Here is a 21,488-nt window from a genome sequence, read left to right on the forward strand (position 1 = left end):
AACGTTCGCATTTCTTTGCTGAGGCTCTTCTGCAGGTTATTCTGTGAGCAGCTTTCCAGGTTTTCCCAGGAGGCTGAGATCCAGGGGCCCTGAACCTCCCAGTCTTCAGCGAGCCCAGGCTGGAGGGCCTGTCGTGCCTGCGGTCTCTCTCTTGTTCTTCATTTTCCAGTAATGTCCTGTGGGCTCCCTGTGATTTATGGCTCTGGAGGAAGCCAGGTCTGCACCGTTCACTGCAGCCAGCCTGTAGTGGTGCTTGTCAGGCGGCCATGCACAGCTTGGAAACCTTTTCTCTAACCTGCTTTGCACAAGTGTGACGAGCCTCCTCCCCTTAATTGTGACCCCCGATGTGTGGGGGGTGGAAGGGGGTGCCCCAGGGTGAGTGCCAGCCCAGTAGTCAATATATGAGTGTGATTAGTAGACACTGATATTGAAAACAGTTTTTGATAATCTTATGTTGTAATTTTCATGAGAAATAGATGACTTGAGATAGGTTTATTTGCTCATATGCATGTATCTTAAACTGGGAATTAAAAAAATGACAAGTTCACCCATTTTCTCTCATCTCCTCATTTCACCAGTTGTCCTCTGTAAACCCATGATGTCAAAGCTTTTTATTTTTCCTGGAGTCAGTCAGAGGTTGGAGACAAGGGGATGCTTTAGATGCTCCGATGTCAGGGCGATGTGTCTGTCTTTTACCTGTGGGACTCCAGCCCACAGAGCCTGCAATGTAGGAAGCACTTCATACATATTTGAGTTAAAACTGCGGAAAATTAGAGGCTGGGCCTGGAGAAATTAAGAGGGGGCTACACAGGACCCAGGGAAATATCTAGAAGTCTGTGGAAATCCACAGGATCTGACACCACCCAGGAAATCCAGAGCTGGGCTACAGGGGTCAGAGCAGATGTGGAACTAAACCAGAGGGGCAGTCAGGAGACGGGGGGGGGGCAAGTGAGAACCACAGGCAGAGAGCACAGCACCTGAAGGGGGCAGGGGGCAGGCAATCTGGAGCCAGGCAGCGTGCACGGGGCACACGGCCTCCCTTCCGAGGGGAGAAACCCTCTCCAGACTGGGTGAGGCACCGGCCGGTGACACAGGATCGCCAGCTCTGGCCGGGCTGCGGGGCTGTCTGTCTTGCTCAGGTTGGTCCCTCCCTCTGCTTTGCCTAGGGCTCCATCATGTCTTCCATGAGGGGCTTCGCTGGCTTTCTGGTGGCTTCAGTCCTATGGCTCCCCTGCTCCAGCCCATTCTCAAGTCAGACACTGCATCTTGCTTTAATTTTGGTGCCATATCCATGATAGTGTGAACGTTTCAATATTAATGTTGTGCATTTAAACAGTTGGTCATCTTCTTTCACCAAATACTCATTGATCATTTGCCACCAGAAACCACTGTATGAAGTGGTGTCACTGAATCAGATTTGGATCCTATTCTCAAGAAATCTGCAGGCCCACTGACGCCTCATTCCCGCCCCCCCCTCCCCCAGGCCCCCCCTCAGCATTCTGGTCTCACCCGCCCCCCTCGGCTCAGCAGCAGTGCTCCCCCGACTCCCCAAGGGCTTTCGTCCTTGAGGCCCCACCTGCCTGGAATGTTCTTCCCCTGGGTCCCTGCATGGCTAGTTGCCTCACCTACCCGGGGTCTCTGCTCTAATGCTACCCTTTCAACATGCCACCTAAAGACCCCTTCATCTTCTATTCTCTTTTCCTGCTTTTCTTTTTATGTGTAACCCTTAAAACATTGACTTGCTAATTTGTTTCCTATGTCTTCCCCAGAAGCATGTGAATTCTACAAGGACATTTTGCCTATTTTGCTCACTGCTGTATCCTCAGTCCCTAAAGAATGCCTCGCTGCATATTGTTAGTACATGAATGAGGGAGGAGAGACGGTTTCAAGTAGCCAGTGCTGAGGGAAGCCAGAGGGACCAGGCAGTTTACTCCAGGAAGAGAGAGGTGTCCGACCCAGGTTTCCAGCGGTGGGAATGATTCAAGCCTGGAAAGTGAGGGAGGGCGTTCTTCCTCCTATTGCCAACCATCTTGGACTCTGTTTTTCTCAGCAACCCTCTGATTCACGCTGCCGGGCTTCGCCTCCCTCTCTTAGCTGAATATACTTCTGCGGAGCGCGAAAGGCCACAGGAGGTCAGCCCACATGTGGGGACCTGGTCCCGGGTGGCTCACTGATAGATCCCAGGATGTCTGCTGCTGCTTGTCAAGACTTGAAGCCAAATTGTACACAGACTGCATGTCTTGGTTAGACACCGACGCTCGCAACAGAAATGTGGAAAGTGCTTTCCTTTCTTAACTGTAGATTGAGACATGGACATTTTCAGGCACAATTTCATTCTCTTTCACTTGAACAACGTTTCCCTCTAATATCTGAAATCATCCTCAGAGGGCAACTTACTTACTGTGTTATTATCTCTCAGTTAAGATTTGGAGCAGGTGTTAAACTATGCCTGCTTTTTCTTTTCCGTCATCAGCAGATTGATGAGGGTCATTAGTCTCCATGAATCATTTTAAAGTTTATTTGCATTTTCCTTGATGAAAGACAAGCAAAGGAAAATAACTGCAGTTTTCAATGTTTATTGGGATATTCCTACTACTTTCTGCAGGAAATTACAGGGATGTGATAAACATAAAGAAGCATCACTCATGTCTCATATCTGATTGCTTAATAGCTCATATTCTGTCAGCTCCATTACCAGCATAACATTTAATATCCTTGAATGGATTCTTCCCCTTACACTCTGTTATTCTCTCTAAGAATGTTTAATGCTGGAGCTTTAAAAGTAAAGATTTCATGTTGTCTTCTACATCAAACCCATATCAATTTATGCACAAACCTTTTTACTTTGCAAGGACTGGTAAGTGCATTTGTGGCTGATTCCCCGCTCTCTCCACTAACACTGATGGATGGGACGTGTCCACAACACCTCTAATTGTTCAATACCATGTTACGTGATGGATAGTTACATGGCAATTTAAAAAACCCCACATGCATCCATATTAGAAAACATGTAACAGATTAATTATGAAGTTATTAGCTTCCCACTGGGACTCTTCACTTTACAAAAGGATTCACTACAGATTTTCTTTAAATAGTAAGCTCCATTAGAGCATCTAAGTATAATCAGATCTGCTTAAATTGAATTTGTACACACTTCAGGAAATGGTAAACCTATGTTTGTTCTGCTGCATGAAGGAAAACCAGCAAATGAGCATATGCCCTGTTTAGAAGGGGCCAACACCCCGGTGGTGGGAGAGCCTGGATATCTGCCGTGCGTTGGAGTGCTTGTCCGGGTGCGGAGCACAGTCCAATTTGAACACAGCCAGCAGGCAGAGGAGCAAATACCCCGGGGCATTCTAACTGATAACGTCATTCCTTTTACAGTGTGAGTGGGCATTTATAAAAATGGCACCTTTGATGAAAATTTTGCAAATGGCACACATCACTTTTGTTAAGTGTAGAGGTCATCTATTTTCAATGTATTGAACAATCTACATTTAAAGGCCTACCATGAATACTTTAAAACTACTCTGGAAGGCATGAGGTTATCCAGTCAAGAGGAAATGCACTCTACATAGCATTGCTCTTTAGGGGGGATATGAAATGCTGAAACATACACGTATGCCTGCCCAGTGCTCTACACGGCGATGCAGACACTGAGAGAAGAGCTTCTAAAGCTGTGAGCGTTGCCATCAGATGCATTTACCAGAATCCACAACAATAAAAATCTGTTTCATTAGTCGACCAAAAATAAGGGGCCATTGGGAAGACACACCACACACACTGAACGCGTGCCCGAGTTGCCTTTAGTTAGAGGAACATGTTTGTGTAGAAAGCTGCCATAATTACAATTTTTGTGGTGAGAAAATGTGAATGTACTTGTTTCCTACTAGGAAAGTATGACATTTTTCTCAAATGTAGCATTTCTCAAATATTCCACAGTTCACTGTACTTGTGCTCCTATTAGGCTCCATTATATATGGAAGAGCCAGTGATTATAATAGTTGATAGTTCTCTCTGGGCTCAGCCCAGTTCTAAACGCTTGTATTTAACCAATCCCCACAACAACTTCAGGAGGCAGGCTATAGTATTATCCGGTTATAGCAGATGGGAGAACTGAGACCCAGAGAAGTAATTTCCCAAAGTCACACAGCTAAAAAGTGGTGGGAATGGAATCTGAATGCCTTGTGCCTGGCTCCAGCATCTACAGCAAGTTAAGTCTGTGCCAGTTTTGTGGAGAGAAACAGGGAAGCCAGAGTGTAGAGGGGTACCTTAGTTCACACAACTGAGAAAAATAAAAGAGCGAATTAACCCCGAGTTTGTGTGTCCCCATTTGGCTTATCCCCAAGGCCAGGAAGCGACACGTTTACAAGCAGCCCTGGGAGTGCAGTTCTGGGCCTCCCCTTGGGGTGGGGGATGGAGAACCAAAGGCTCCTCGGGGACCCCAGGAGGCGAGCAGGACCGAGTTCAAAGCAAAGGCCTGCCTCTGCTGTGCTGAGGCCAAGGAACCAGGCAGAGGAGTGTCACAGGGGCCGGGGAAGTTCGCCCAGGGGCCAATTTGCTTGCTGTGTACTCCTGTCTGAAGTGTGGGCATCCTCTACTTGCACAGAAATAGAATATAGGGAAATCTTTTAAAATGTTAAAGAAAAACACAAAGGGGACACAATCATGAAAAAAAATACATGTATGATTTGTATATAATTCTTCTAAATGTACTCCTCTGGTATGGCATTTGAGAGGAAAAGTGTACAAAAGTGACTTTATTGTGAATTTTTGCAAACATCTTTAAAGCCATTCCTATTACTATATGGATGGCAGCTCTTTAGATTATTTAAAGTGTTTGGAATCCCATAAAAAGACTTCTTTCATAACCAGGTCAAGAATCTAAGATGTTAGGTTGACATCCTCCAAATCTCTGAAATAGAAATTCAGCCATTGCTCGATTTCAGAATAGTCCAAAGAAACCCCTGGTATTAAAAGCCCAGAGCTTATGAGTATCTTGATTGTTAAAACTTCTTGAGCAGCAAACAACTGATTCCATATAGTAATAGGAATGGCTTTAAAGATGTTTGCAAGAATATATATAAACATCTTTAAAGCCATTCCTATTACTATATGGATGGCAGCTCTTTAGATCATTTTGGGAACTAAAAACACTGGTAGTCAGAATTGTGTTCTATGAACTTCGATTAGATGTTCAGATGATAGAGTCTGAAATAAGATGAACTGTCTCACACATACATTTTAAAAGAATAAATAAGAGATTCCTTAAGTCATTAAGATTTCTCTTGGCTTTTTCCAACATTTTACAACTGATTATACTTTTAAGATACACTATGTTAACTAATTGTGAAAAATAATTAACAATATATGCTTTTCCAATTTATTAACTACTAAGGAAGAAAAAGAAGAAAACAAAGCCTATACTTGAATATATATATTTTTTGTCTAAATAAAACATAGTTTTAGGAGAAAACACTGATGAGGAAAAACATCTGTAAAAGCTTAGCCCCACAACACAGTCTGCATCTATCTAGGTAGGTTTTAAAAATATGCTTTGGTGTAAAAACATACACCTTGACAATTTATGACAAGAGCACAAAAATAGGAGGCAAGGCACATCCTCTCCCGGTGGAAAGCTGAGCGCAGTGCCTTCCTGAGAACGTCAGCCTGCAGCGCCTGCCACACTTCCCTGCACAAAGGCCTCGTTTGGGTGGAGCGAATGCTTGCTGCTCTGCTAAGCAGAAACACCGTCCAGACCTCAAGACTGGGAGATCAAAGAGATGTGCAAATGGCCAACAGGTACATGAAAAGGTGCTCAGCCTCATGTCCCCTCAATCATCAGGGGAACACGAACTGACACCCCAGTGTGACATCAGCCCACACCTGTTAGCACGGCTGTCATCAAAAGACCAGCAATAACAAGTGGTTGGGGGGATGGTGGGCAAAAGGGAGCCCCTATGCACTGTGTGTGGGGGTGTAAACTGGTGCAACTACTGTGAAAAACAGCATGGAGGCTCTCCAAGACGTTAAAAATGGAACTACCGTGTGACCGAGCAATCCCACTTCTGGGTATATATCGGAAGGGAATGGAATCAGGATCCCAAAGAGAAATCCACAGCCCTGTGTTCATCGCAGTATTATTCACAGTGGCCAAGACACGGAAGTAACCTCAGCATCCACTGATGGCTGGACAAAGAAACTGTGGTATATGTAATGGAATACTGCTCAGCCATAAAAAGAAGGGAATCTTGCCATTTTTGATAACATGCATGGACCTCCTTGAGGGCATTTTGCTAAGTGAAATAAATCAGAGAAAGACAAATGCTGTATGATCTCAGTTATATGTGGAATCTAAAAAATAAAAAATCTGGAAATCATGGAAGCAGAGGAGATTGGTGGTTGTGGGGATGAGGGTGGGGGAAGTGGGTGACGGTGGTCAAAGGATAGAAGCTCCAGTTGTAAGACAGGTAAGACCTGAGGATCTAATGTGCAGTCTGATCATTGCAGTTAACAATACTGGATCATATGCTTGGAAGTTACTGAAAGAGTAAATCTTAAAATTCTCACCACACACACACAAATGCTAACTGTGAGATGGGTGAAGTGTTAACTAACTTTATTGTGTTAATCATTTTGGAAAATATACATATATAAAATTATCATATTAAACACTTTAAACTTACACAATTGTTATATGTCAATTATATATCAATAAAGCTGGGAAAAAAAAGACAGATGTCAGACATTTTATCTACTCAAATACAGTCTAATTGCTAAACTCTGATCAGTTGTTCACTGCTCAAGAAGTTTTAACAATCAAGATCCTCATAAGCTTTGGGCTTTTAATACCAGGGGTTTCTTTGGACTATTCTGAAATTGAGCAATGGCTGAATTTCTATTTCAGAGATTTGGAGGATGTCAACCTAACATGTTAGATTCTTGACCCGGTTATGAAAGAAGTCTTTTTATGGGATTCCAAACACTTGAAGTATTCATAATGTATATCATTGGTCATGCAGCAGATCCAGTCTTTCATACTCCTAGGTCTAAAAATCAGATTTATTTTTTCAATCTAGCATTTCCAGTTAGAGTTGTGTATAGGAACCTAGCAGCCAGCTGAGTTCAGACCTTGGGCTGAGGCCATTCACTGCTATCAAAGGGGTGCTGGGGCCAAAAGCCCACCTGCCACCCCGATGGAAACCTTGTAAACAGAACAGATCCCCAATGTGCTATTTGGTCTATCTGTTCTCTATCTTGGGTTTCAAAATAGTAGCCTTCACATTAGCAATGCACCACTGAGCACAATATGTATGAAAACAAATTGGGACAGATTTGTTTTGGGCTCAAAGATGATTTCTTCCTTCATGAGGACTGAGACCTGATGAAGTCTTGGTAACTTCAAGCACAAACTAGCCATTTGAAAGCACAGGTGGGACGAGTAGCTGCCCTCTGCTCAGGTTATATGAGTTGACATCTTTCAGTGTCCACCTTCAAGGTAAGAATAATTTTCTCATATTAAATGTTTATTGCTGTCCATAAGCAATCTCTATTTATCAGGGCACATAAGCCATCTTAATCCATCCTCTCTTTCTCTCTCTTGCTCTATAGTCTGCCAGGTTTTAGAAGTAAGTTAGTTATTATAGTTTATAGCTCATTCAGACAGTTAGTTCTAAGACTGTCAGCTCTCATATTGTTGGACTAAGTGAATGGGTCAAAACGGATGTAAATGAACTGCATTTCCAATCAGATGTGATTTGAGTGTACAGTGCTATAGTTTAGCTGTAATAGAAGGAAAAGAGATTAAAAGGCCCAGAATAATTCAGACTAAAATCTCTTGGGGTCTTTTTCCATTTTAAAATGAATTGAGCAGCTCAGTGTGGTTGAGGATTGACAGCATAATGGAAGCAGAGCCAACTGCCGGATTTCTCACCAGGTAACTGCATTAGCAGCAGAACTCTGAATTCCGTCTGTTGGTTGAAAAGAGCACGAAGGCGCCTTCTGTTTTCTTATGAGGTGCTATATTGTCAGAGCTCTTGGCCAATTATGCTTAATTACTGCCAAGTTGCAGTTATTGGAAAATGCTCTCTATCCTGTAACTTTTAGCAATACAATGACAGACCTTGTGGATATTGTCTTCTTATAATTTGTTTATTACCATAGATAAACCTAATTAAAACTGCTTCCAAGTATTCACCTCCATGTATGATGTCACTGTAACCCAAGATGTTGCTACATAACAGCAACACAATATTTCTCCGTGTCCTGAGGACGGAAGAGTGGTTAGAATGGTGGGCAAGTGTTCAGTGATCTTTGAAAGTTTTATACTTCACAGTAACCCTTTTTTTGTTAGATAGAACTTTTTGTGGGACAAAATGCATAGCACCAATATTACAGACAGTTCTTATATTGCATAAACTTTATGTACATTTTTGTTCATATGTTTCACTTACCAGAATCAAGAGGCAACTTGAGGCCAATTTTGTATGTTCAGGGATGGTGGAAAACACTGACAAAATCAAGCAACCAAAGACAAGGAGAAAACTGTAAAATAACAACAGAAAAGAGAAATCTGATAAGAACCTTGCCTTATCATGACAAACTTAATTTCTTGTTTCTAAGAATTAGCATTGTTTAAATATAAAATCCTGGAAGCGACTTGCCATTTTGAATATTGAAATATAATACATGGCACAGTACAGATGGGGGTTCTCGGCAATGCTCTCACTGAGAGAAAGGTTTCCTCTTTCTCTCTCTCTCACTCTGTGTGTGTGTGTGTTTCGCAGGCTGTATTTAAACGTCCATATCTAAGAACCTGTGACTTTCCCATACACTCCCTTCCCGAGCAGGGATCCTGAGGCAGGCCCAGCAAATGTGTCTCTGCTCTTCTACCCCGAGAACATGTGGGGTAGCCGGCTTCCTCCCGTAGAGGCAGTCTGCCCTGCGCTTGGCAGTGTCGGCCATCTCCCAGGTACTGTTCTAAGTGGCTTCGTTGCTCCTAAGCTGGTACTTAGCTGGCACGATGCCACTGGCTCATTTTCACAGTCTACTATTGCTCATGGATTCTCATTTGTCATTCCTTTATAGTAAGAATAGAAAAGGAAGGGACCGATTTCTTCTGCTCCCCATATTCTCTCCGTTTCCTCACAAACTGCTAGAGAAATGACCCTTCAGCTGTCTGTTCATCCTGCCATGGGAGTGAGCAGAGGTCAGAGCAGGGTTTTCCCATCAACCATTCCACATTTTTATTCCTACTCATGTGGAACTTTTGGGATCCAGAGGAGGAGGTGAGTTTCCAAGGAAAATATTTAATGAAAAGAGGAGGCTCTGTGTTGAAGTTATTTATCCTAAAAATGCAAGATTAAACATAGAATCCCAGCAATACTTGAGCTACATGCTCTAGGCCATAGGTTTACTTTCACTCATCCTAGGAAGCTCATACCATCATCTCCCTTAAAATATCGGTCCCCGAGTTCTTTGGTGTGATGGTGGAGCTGGTCCTGCCCCTTTGACCTGCCTCGGTAAGACTTACAAGTCTTCCTACCACCCTTGACTGGGAGTTCAGGGGCCTATAGCCAGGGAACAAACCCGACTGCTAACGTCTATTTCTGTAAATAAAGTTTTATTGGCACATCGCCGCACCATTCACTTGTGCGGTGTCTATGCCTGCTTTCACACTACAACGGCTCGACTGACTTGGGAGAGGGAGTATGGCACACAGCACTGTCCTTTAGAGGGGAAGTTTGCTGACCCTGACCCCATGGACCCTTTGTTTCTTTATTATCTACCCAGCCCAGAGCTGGAGTGGGCGTTCATCATTGCTTATGTTCTGTATGCTGATAATGATCACTAACATTCTCAGAGGACTTCCTACAAACTCCACACGGTGCTAAGCGGCTTCCACAGGCATTATCCACATTATCTTCACCATTTATGGAATAAAAATAGCACCGTTCCCACTTTACAGAGAGGGAAACCTAGAATTATGGACATATCGTAACTCATCCAAGGCTGTGTCGCAGAAAGAGGGTTCAAGCGCCATCTGCCCTCGGCCTGCTGTGAGCATTTCTGGCTGAGGGGTGAGCACGCACCATGAGGAGCCGCGGGGCCCACCCTGGCCCAGCAGAACCTGGGGTGGGGGGCTTCCCTACAGGCTGCAAACTAGGCGCGGAGTAGTTATCACCCAACGAGAAGAAGTCTCCTAGGGGCAGGGTCACAGTGAAGAAACCCTGGCAGGCTGTGTTAGGGGGCAGGGCCACGGCGGAGGGAAAAGGGCTGCTGGCGAGGGGACGGCTGGTGGGCTCAGCCCGGAGGCCAGGCCAGTGAGCAGCCTGGGTTTTGCGGACGGCCGCCCCCCACACGTCCACTTGCAGGGGCTCCCGGCAAGGATTTTGGTGGCCTAACTCTCCACACGGGTCAGCTTTAAGACGGCTTTGGGGAAGGGGAGACCTTAAACGTCTTAAGAGGAATGGGACCACGGGATTCAGGTAAAGAATGCTAATAGGAGGTGGGTATCAAGCTCTTAAGGGCACAATTCTTCAGAAATAACTTCCAAAGGAAATTCAGCCCTGCCTCTGACTTCTCATAAAACTTTAAGGACTGTTTTGATGGGGGGTGGGTGGTATGTCAGTACACTTGACGGAAGGCCCACGGGTGCATCATGAATCACGAGGACCGCAGCACACGGGCCGGCTTTAGTGACCACAGCCGACCCGCTGGCCGAAATGGCTCATGCCTGGAGGACACGCCGCCTGATGAAACCAGAACCTCATCATCACAGGAATGGCTGGAGCCCGTTTTTCTCTTCCAGCACCCTAAATTGACCTTTCTAAACCTGGCACTTTGCAAAATGTCCTCTCTGCCTAATTTTTCCATCAAAGAAGGCCACTTTGCACATGCAATCTTTCCATAGTACGTCCCAGCTTCCACTGCAAAGCGATAAAAATTACATAAGACATTTTTGGTATGATTTGGAATATTTGATTACAAACACTGCATGATTCTGCTTTTCAAATGCAGTGAGCCCTAAATATTAATAAAGACCCTAATCAATAAATACTACCACTGTAATCTCTGTGAAGTTGCAAAAATAGGATCACATCAGCTAATTGTTAAAAATATGAAATGATGCAGTTTACATGTGTGTGTGGTGTTCAGCGGAAACCAGAGCGTAATGGAAATAGCGGTTTCTGCCTGCATCATGGGCTAGAACAAGGCGCAAGGACCCACCGGCAGTTGGAGAGCCCCCCTCAGAGCAGTGCCCGGACTCTGTCTAGTCATGGGCAAGGGGCATCTCTGCCTGATTTTCACCCCAGGCTCAGGGAATCCTTGTGGCTAGAAGGATTCCTATCTGAGCTCCCTCTAAGGCAGAGATTAGTCTTAAAACATCGCTGAGAGACAGCTGTGCAGTTTCTCTCTGAGCCCTTCCAGTGTCCAGACCTCCCGGCGCGTGAGGGACAAGGCCCTGCTATCAGCCACTCTTCGTTGGTGGAACATTGCCACCGAGTCAAGTGATATTTTTTAAAAAGTCACTTTTTTATCAAAGTGATAAAGATGTGGTTCTCCCTGATTCAGGCCCCTCACTCACTGGTCCTCACGCTCTGGACCACCTCCCCTGGTAGTTAGTTCTCCAGATGTCCGAGGTTGGTTTTATCATGACTTCTCCATTGGTCCTCAGATTTCAAACACCCAGCCCAATTCTTTGTCTACTTTGCATATGAAACGATGCCCAGATGTGTCACTCTCCTTTAAGTACTGTCACTGTTCTTTATGAGTTTCCCGTTTGTGCCTGCCTCCCTCAAAGTCTGCCTCAGGCCCATCATTACATTTCAGTCAGAGCAAAAGATTCAGCGTTTTGTCGTCCACATGAAGTGGACGACAAAACTGTCCATTCTTGCCAGGGAATCTGAAGTCACACTTCCCACTGGCCCACCATTGATGGAAGATAATAGGTGCTCTCAAAAAGGACTGTCTTGAAGATGTGCATTTACCGATTTCCCTGTGTCTCTCCAACCACGAGAGGGGTTGGAGCAAACTTGGCCCCTGACAGCCCATGTGCTTTGATCTCAGTATCTTGATCGCGCATGGAGCTTTCACTGACTGTGTTTGATATTTTGCTGTTTTCTTGAGAAGTAAAAAGCATTCAGCCCATTTACTGTATTTTAAGAGTTTTTCTGTACTTGACATTGTATTTGCTCAATGAAGTATTGTGTGAGGAATTTCAAGATTTTATTGCAAAACTTTTCTTGGGCAAAGTGTTGGCTATTTTTAGTAAGTTCATGTTGCTGGGCCTAGAATTATACTGTAAAGCATCAAAGTATTTGTGGATGAAATTGAAGAGCTTTTACTAATAAACTTTAATAAATCTTGAAAAATGAAATAGGTGCCAAATGACCAGAGAGGGAAAAATATTCTGAGTGTCAAAAGAGTAAAGTAGGGAACCCTGTGCTTTGTATATTGATTAGCTCAATTACAACTCCCAGAGATATTCCAGATAGAATATTAAACAATGATTTATAATAAATTCAAAAGAATAACTGTGATTACTAGAAAGCAACACAAGTTCACCAAGAGCAAGAAACACTAAATGATGCTTTTTCCCTATTTTGATAGGTTTACCAGACTGCTATACCAGTTTTTTTTTTTTTTGGTCCTTTTGGTAAGAAAACCGAAGACAAGTGTCTTGAAGACAAATGAAATCCCATGGCCCATCAAGCCAAAGCACCATCTGTTGCTTTTGGAAAAAATAACGGGGTTCTTTACTTTATGAAAACAGTGATCTTTCAATGTATTTTTCTCCTTGCCTTGGCTGCTGGGAAGCTCAGAGGTGATTTTGTGGCACATGTCAGTAATGAAACAGACCCTTCGGGCATACATGTTTATGGATTAACTTCATTCCTGGCTTCTTTATATTATCCTATCATTACTCTACCTTCACTGTATTATTTCAGTCACAAATACAAGCACTGGGAACTCAGGCATGGTCTGAGCCTAACACGGCTCTCAGTTTAGTAGGAAGGCAGACCTTTGCTTATTTTTATCCACTTATGTCATATGCATTTTGTTAGCTGTCTCAAGTCCTTTCTGGATGATGCAGAGTATTTGGGGTATACTTGGCTAAATATAAAAGCAGTAAAAATGTGTAGTCTTCCTGTATCACTACCCTTTCCTTGAAACGGGAGTATTAATGTAACCTAAAGGTGCAGTCTTTTTAAAGAAGCAAATGATACCATTGGCTCAAATTTAAACTAAACCTAATAGATTTTCTCTCTTCTCCTGAATTTCTGAAAAGCTTTTACAGTTGTTATTTTTACATTGTATTATGCGAATCTTGATTCATTTATGCCTAGCATGAACTACCAACGTGATACTCTAAGAATCTTCAAATATCTTACATTTGTGTTCAGAATTTTCTTACCAAAAAAAAACACAAACCCTCTGGCTCTTCTCTAGAGACTTCTCAGCAGGTACTAACCTTCTTCCCAAGAGTCCTATCATCCTGCCTGAATTTTTCCTTCTTTTCCTCAAGGATATTATAAAACACTTTCCAGAGCTTTGCTGAAATCAGAGGTTCCATTTATTCTATTTCCCTGATATAGCAAGCTGGTAAATTTCTAGCAAGCTGGTAATGGGGAAAAAAAAGCATAGTTTAGTGTTTCTTGCTCTTGGTGAACTTGTGTTGCTTTCCAGTAATCACAGTTGTTCTTTTGAATTTATTATAAGTCATTTGCTTAATATTCTATCTGGAATATTTCTAGGAGTTGTAATTGAGCTGATCAGTATACAAAGCCCAAGGGGTTCCCTACTTTACTCTTTTTGACACTTAGAATGATTTCCCCTCTCTGACCACTTAATAAACTTAACGCAATTTCTTAAATTTCACCCACAAATTTTTTGATGCCTTATAACATAACAAATCTGGACCCAGCAACATGAGCTCATCAAAAATGGCCAAGAATTTGCCCATTGTATATTTTAATTTTCTCTGAATCACATTAAAAAATGCCTTTTAGTTTGAAAATCATTCTTTTTGATGAGAAAGAAGAAATATGCTAGCATTTGTATAGCTCTGCTTTCTCTGTGTTATTGTAACAATATCAGTCCTCAGCAGTAAGGCTGTATCTTCTCTGTTACTGTTTTTTGTTTTCAAGACAAAAAGACCCCCTCTTTTTTTGGTAGCATGTTCTGGTTTATCCAGCTTTTAGTCAATTGGACATTATTCTTACAAAGATTGTGGTTCTTTAAAAAAAAATATGTTCTTAGTTACATGTCTTTCATTTTCTCTAAATTGAAAAATACAGAGTGAATATCAGAATTCTTTGGAGAATTTCAGGGTGGTATGTTTGTTATACAAGATCTGTTCCTTTTGATGTTCCCTCTTCCTAGACCCTTTTATAGGTCTCTGTCTGGGGTTTCAAAACTCTTGCTTTTATTGTTACTAAAAATTGTTTTCCTAACTTCTGACTATGCTGCCTTATTTGTATTCTCTCTGCTCCAGCCTTTATTTTTGTTTGAAAAGGACTGTGACTCCCTTGAGAAGTCATCTGGAAATGTGAAAGCTGAGCCTCTTCTCAACTCTTGCCCCATCTCCAGATACCTAGGTACCTGTCCCTAGTCTGAGTTGTGTGAAGACACTCACTTGGCCTGGAAAGACTTGGGGGGATTGTGCCCTATCAGAATTAAATAGAAAAATCTCTATTTTTTTTGATAGAGGTCAAGAAGCATGTTTTTCATCTTAATAGCCAATGGCTCAATGGACTGATTGGGAATGGTCCTGCTAACCAGGACAAGGCAACAGAACTCTATTTCTTAAAGGGCCTGAGGTCTTTAAATTTAGAAATCCACCTGTCAGGTCCCTGCCTCTGCAGGCTCTGGCTCTGTGTCCCTCCCAGGAAACACAACAGACTGAAACCCGTGTATATTGTTCAGAGACAATGAACTTAAAGTGTTTCCTACTGTTGTAGGCTCACTGTGTGCAGCGGGAGGAGCACTCCATGTGATATTTCATATTCTTGCTGCCCTGTTATATCTTCTTTGGAGAAAAACAGCATCATCTGGGGCTCTTCTTTGTGTATTTTGGTTTCCTCTGCTAGTAGGTCAGCTCCATGAGGGCAGGAAACCTGTTCTCTCTTATTTGCCACTTGATTGCCGGTAACCAGAGTCAGGTCTAGTACATTCATTCATTCATGCAACATGTCTTACTCAAGGCCTGCATATACAAGGCACTGTTCAAGGTGCTGAAGTATAGTAGTGGATAAAATAGACCAAGTCCCTGCCCTTACAGAATGCACATTGTGGTAGGAAAGTTGGGTCATAAAAGATCTACCTAAATGCAATGTATACAGGGTTAAAGAGCAATAATTGCTAAGGGGAGGAAACAACACACATCAGCAGGAAGGATAGGACGCAGATGGTGGGGAATTTGAAAGTTTGGGCAGGGAGCCAGTGAAGGTTTTACCAAAAAGGTAACATTTATTGAATTTCAAAAGTGAACTATCATAACCTATCAAGCCAAAACAATAGTGCATTTGGAATTGAGCCTGCACAGGCCCTCCCAACCCTGCTCCCACATGGACTGCTTTTATCAGGCCAATTCCTTATCTTAAAACTTATGGATCCTCTCTTTTGCTGCCACACCCAAACTCTTTTGTCTGGGTTTTAAGATTCCCACCAGAACATTAATTCTTCTATTCTTCCAGAAAGACCCTTTGGGCAGGCCCGTCTCCTCTCTTTCTGCACAATATCATGCTGTAATATAATAATGCGACATAATAACGGAACTTCATCCTGTGGGCTGTTTCCCTGCCTACAATCACAGTCCGCAAATTACATGTCAGCTGTCCCCAAGCTTCTGCTGTCTGTCCTGTTTGGCCTCTTTTCTGCATACTCACTGACTCTCTCCTAGAGCTGTTTTAAGGCTTAAATAAGATGGCATCAAACTCAGCATTTGTGTTGTAATCTAACAAATACATAAATATCAAATCGAGTTAAAAATGCCAATTAAGCATCACATTGACACATAGCTGCTGCATAATTTCGACAAGTTTTGATCACCCTGGATAACAATTCCGACAAAGAACAGAGTGACTTATTCTCTAAGGAAAGGCATTTGAAAATGTGAAACATGAAACAATGCCCAGCGAGGTCTGGAGTTCACGTATCTTGACTGTGTGTCTAAGCAAACCCACGTGGACAATGACATCACAGTTGGGGTTGGACCTGCGTGAGGAGGTTCTCCAGGCTGACCAGTCACAGCATCTTCTTGACGTGCAGCAGCTTTGGTGAGCTGGGCCTCTCCGTGCTGGCCCTCGTTACTCTAGCTTCTGGGAAATGACCTGAGTCCATCCCAGACCAATGGGTGATGGCATCGCCAGGCTGCCAGGCTATGGGCAGCGTGGGGTTGAGCCGCAGCTGGGCCCATCAGCTAGAGATTCATCTTGGAAATGGCCACTAGTGACCGCCCACCAGGGCTGCCGTGCTAATGAACTGCCTGCCTGTCCCTGCTGAGAAAGGGGTGGCCACAGAACGGGCTGATTATAGTCATGAATGAGCTAGAGGTTGTCTGCACAGGGAGAGGAAGAGACAACATTTATAAAACGTATGTGAATGCTCTTTTTAAAGTTGTCTTTTCATGAGATAATTTTGGTGCTGACACCATGGAAAATAATCCAGCCTAATAGTTTTGATAATATGAAGCCATGTGGATTAAATTTTCCGTGCTTTGTTTCAAAGGGTCTGTTTATGGAAGAAAGGGAGCTGTGGCAAAGGCTGAAAACATACATTAAAAGATGTTTGACAATAGTTGTCTGGCCAGAATCACTTTTCCATAAAAAAGGACGTGAGTTTGCAATTATATATATATATGATAAAAAACCATTACATCATTTAAAAATGAAGAAATGGAAATTCTGAATTGCATTTAAGTATTATTATTGGGAACAAAAGTAAAAGGGGATTAACAATAGGCTAAAAGTTACTTTTCCCTGAAAACAAAAGCTGTTTTAAAGTATATATTTAATAATAAGAAGTCAATTTGAATTTGGTTCCTTTCTACTAACTAGACCCATATAATCCACTTGCTTTAAAAATAAATTTCCCTTGCAGGGTTTTCTGAGAGCATTGACCCTTCATGGGACATCTCAGTGTAGCTCTTTGTCACCCTGATGCCCAGGCGGGCCGGCCCACCACTTCCCCTGCAATGAGCACTAACTGAAGCTCTTCCAGAATAAAAACTTGCAACCAAACGCAGCCAAGTTTAGCTCCTGGGGCCACGCAGTGGGGAATTGCTACTGATTTTCCGTACTCTATTTGGCCTCCAGAAATAAAGTGGTAAAGTGACCAGAACAGTAAAAGGAAAATCTTCCTGAGTAGTTAAAGAATTCTTGGCAGTAGACTTTATGATGTGGTACATCAGGAAAAAATAAACCCAGCAGACAGAGGTCTGCAGAGAGGAATAACCACAGGCTCTGAATACTACACATGCAACTACCCACCCGAGGGTACAGAAGGATATGTGCTTCTCTCGGGATTGGACTGTCGTGGCCCTCGGTGCTCTTGGTGACCTGAGATGAAAGGCACCTGGAAGCCAGCATGACGCTGTGCGGAGTCACTGAAGCAGGGTTTTGGACCAGGAAAGTTGGCAAGCAGCAGACAGACAGGAGACAGCACATACTAAAGTAGATTTTAGCACATATTTAGGTGGGCATAAAACATATTCCCACCTCCAAGAATATATTTGCAGTCAGCTTTAAAAACTTTAGACACTCCTCCGGGGTAAGTTGAAGGGTCTGCTTTCTCTTGTTGCTGCTCTATAGACAGACATCAAGAGATTTTTCTTTTTTGGTGACCAAGATATTGAATTTGGTGATTCCATGTGGATTATAAATACAACTGAAGCAAAAAAAAAGGGAGATAAAATGTGGCTGTATCTAATATAATATGACACTCTTAACTGAAAATTCTAGAGATGTTTACTTAAGCTCTGTTGTTATTGTTTCAGGTGTATAGTTGAAACGAAAACACACTAAGTGATGATGGAAGATGTAAAAGTCCAAAGTGGTGATTGTAGGATCGTTTTGCCCTAAATCCTCAGTTTTCATGGGCAACTATTCTTCTCTCTTAAAATGGAAACACAGTTCAGTTTTCTCATCAGGAAGGTGGCAGTGATGCACTAAATAAATCCCATGGTCCCCATCAACTGAACATTCAGTTGTTTCTGGATACCCTGCTGTTTCTGCTTGTATTCAGAGAGCAGCGGCAGGAAAGCCAGGCTATTGAAGAGCCCGAAATGGCTTCTGATTCTGGGCCCTTCTAATGCAAGAGGCTGGCAGGGACTCAGAAGTATCATCAGGCAGTCCTGGAAAAGAATGCAGTATTTTCTACTTCTTGCCATAAGAGATTCTGAGCGCTGTCTTTTCCCACTAGTTACAGCCCTCTGCAGGAGCGGAAGGGAAAGGAGAAAGATTTACAGCAAGGATTGGCAAACCGTGTGTGCAAAGGACCAGATAGTAAACATCTGAGACTTTGTGAGCCATATGGTTTCTCCTGCAGCTACACAATTCTTCAGTTGTGGAGCAAAAGCCGTTACAGACCGTGTGTAAAAGAGTGGGTGTGGCTGTGTTCTACTAAAACTTTATTTATAAAAACAGGTGGTGAGCCAGATTTGGGCCATGTGCTACAGTATGCTAATCCTTGATTTAGAGTTGAGGGACAACAGTGATTTCCACTCTCAGCTGGCAGGACAATAGGAATTCTCATACCCTGTAGTTCAAGCCCCCAGAAAGATTTCCAATGTGTTTCCTATTTAAGCCCTTGTGATAAAAAGGCCCATCAGGACTATATTTTCACTCCAGAATTTGTTTCAGACTTAAAGATTATCATTCAAAATAAATTTAAAACATAGGAAAAAATTTATGCTTTTAGCTTCTTTAGATACAAAAATAACCAAAGGACAAAAAGATGCAGGCGATGCAATGTTGCATACTTTGAAATTATTTTGGCAGATCTAAATTCAGTATTATTTTGTGACTGATAGAACTGAGAGGAACGTGGTTTCCTTTATTATTCTCCTTTTGTCATATGTGTTAGAAAAAATGAATATCGGTCTAACAAGGGTATTTGATCTTTATCTTCTCTGTTTAATATCTCTTGGTGGAAACCATAACTAAGAGGAAAGCATTAGGAAATTAACCAGCTACTATTATCTGGGCATTAGGCAAATTTTCCATCACTAAACTTTTAAGAGCTTGAAAAGTTTTCCAGAGCATCTCTCTTTGCTATGAAGCTTTGAAGAAATAGAAAGTAATTTGCTGTTGTAAAATTTCAGAATGCTTTTCCATAGTAACTCAGTCTTTTAAGGAATTTCTACAAAGCCCTTACCCTTCATGGAAAGCAGCAAATGCTTTAATATGTATACATACATACAAACTTTTAAAGTGCATCTGAGAATAATTCTCCATTAAATGACTAAAAAAACCCCATGGCATCTCTAGAAAGCACTGTGGATGCCAAAGTTTTGACCTTTTCTTTCCACTGAGTAAAATGAAAATGTTTAGATAAGGATGTGCTTTCTACTAACTAAAAAATGTATAATCCAATCAATAGGCTATGACTATGATAACCAGTAATCCATGGTCAATAAACTATTCACTGAGGGCCATATGTTGAAAGTGGGACAACTTTTTCTACTCATGTGGGGCATCCATGAATGAATGAATGGACGTTGTTTTCTTCTATCAAGACGCTTCCTTTCCAGTTTGATTTGCTGAGCCAGGAAGGTTTGGTGGTACTAGTGTTGGGTTAGGCATTAGGAGGCCTCAATTTTTTAATTTAGTTTGACTGCTTCTCAGCTTGGAATCTGTGATGGTTAATTTTATGTGTCAGTTTGACTGGCCTGCGGTGCCCAGATTAATCAATATACTAATCAGTATACTAACCAATATTACCCCAATATATCTGAGTGTGTCTGTGAGGTTGCCCTCAGGTGAGATTGGCATCTGAATCACCGGACTCAGCAAAGCAGATGGCCTTCCCATCATCCAATCTGCTGAGGGTCTAAATAGAACAAAAAGTAGAGGAAGGAGGAATTTGCCCCCTTTTCCTGCCTCACTGTTTGAGTTGGACTATCTCACCTCTTGCCCTGCCCCTGGACTGGGACTGACACCATCAGCCCCCTGGTCTTCAGGCCTCAGGACTCAACCTCAGTTCTCCTGGGTCTGCAGCTGGCGGGTGGCAGGCAGCGGAACTTCTCGGCCTCCATGATCTCGTGAGCCAAGTCCTCATAATAAGTATCCTTCGTGTATAATATCTGCCATGTACCTCCTGTTGGTGCTTCTTTGGAGGACCCTGACACAGAACTCTTGGCCAAACCACTCATCTCTGAGCTTCCGTCTCATCTGTAAAACGTGCTCATACCTGCCTCGCAAGGTAGGACTGATTATATGTGATGACGTGACAGCATTCTATAACACCTGGCCCTCTTATGAGAAGACTGTAAAGCCCTCTAGAGCAGGCCTTGTCTCATGTCTTTGAATTTAATTTTAGAAAACTTCATTGAACATCTACTAGGTACAGCATCACCCACCAGGGCCTTATGCAAACAGGCGGTTCAGTAATTATTGACTGACTTGTATCAGTTAAATGCTGTAGGTAACGGCAAACAGATATTTTTGTTTGTACTCATTTATACACTAGTGAAGGGAAGATGTGGTTCCTTTTAAGACTTTGTCTATTTCTGCATTAGATTTCTGAAGGAAGAATCTGAAACCCAGCTCTCTGGCAGGCAGCTTGCGTTCAGGTTCCCGGCACTCTGCACAGTGGAGGCTGGGGCAGGAGGGAGGCTTAGAGAATTCCTCACCGGTACTTTGCAAGGCAGTGCCACCTTTCACACCACGCAAAAGCCATCACAAATGACCGTTCCTGTTTCCACTAATAAATGTCAGTCACGAAACTCGTTCGATAATATTTAGCACCTCCTCTAAAGTCTAATTCTCCTCAATTGGGTAATTAGACTTGGTATTACTGAACTGCATGTGGAGAAATCCCACGGCAGTCTTCTATTTTCAGGTCATTGTGCTGAATTGTATACATGTATACATGTCATACACACATGATAGTAATCAAACTATTGAATTGTTGCATTAAGGCTTAGATACTCAATCTGTGGAAGCTGGTAGTTACTTTGCCCTGTAATCACAGTAGGGGGCAAAGGAGAATGAAATATAGGGGCTGAAATGGAAATGCACTTGCTTGAGTTGGGGGAATATTTTCTTGGCAGTGTTTGTCCCAGAGCCCGTCCTCTATACAGGCCATCAGAACTCCTGCCAAGCAGTTCAGTAGTGACACCAGAGAGTCACAGGTTGACATCCCGTCAGAGCCCTCTCAGGTTCCTGGATTTCTGGGATCTTCAAATGCTCTTAGACAACATCAAGAGAATAGGAATAGGGACAGAAAACAGAGATAGCAATGATAGTTGACCAATTCTGTGTTCC

At 42.7% G+C, this 21,488-nt stretch overlaps 1 protein-coding gene across 3 annotated transcripts in view; it reads right to left on the reverse strand.

The window, feature by feature from the left end:
* Positions 1–21,488, reverse strand: part of KCNQ5 (potassium voltage-gated channel subfamily Q member 5) — a 448,222-nt gene that overhangs the window by 140,477 nt on the left and 286,257 nt on the right. For all 3 annotated transcript variants that reach the window (XM_036916207.2, XM_036916204.2, XM_036916206.2), the window contains exon 2: positions 8,454–8,544. In XM_036916207.2, coding sequence (XP_036772102.2) covers positions 8,454–8,544 — 91 coding nt within the window. The remainder of the gene's footprint in view (positions 1–8,453; positions 8,545–21,488) is intronic.

This window comes from Manis pentadactyla, chromosome 16 (assembly GCF_030020395.1).
Source record: "Manis pentadactyla isolate mManPen7 chromosome 16, mManPen7.hap1, whole genome shotgun sequence".
Lineage (NCBI taxonomy): Eukaryota > Metazoa > Chordata > Mammalia > Pholidota > Manidae > Manis > Manis pentadactyla.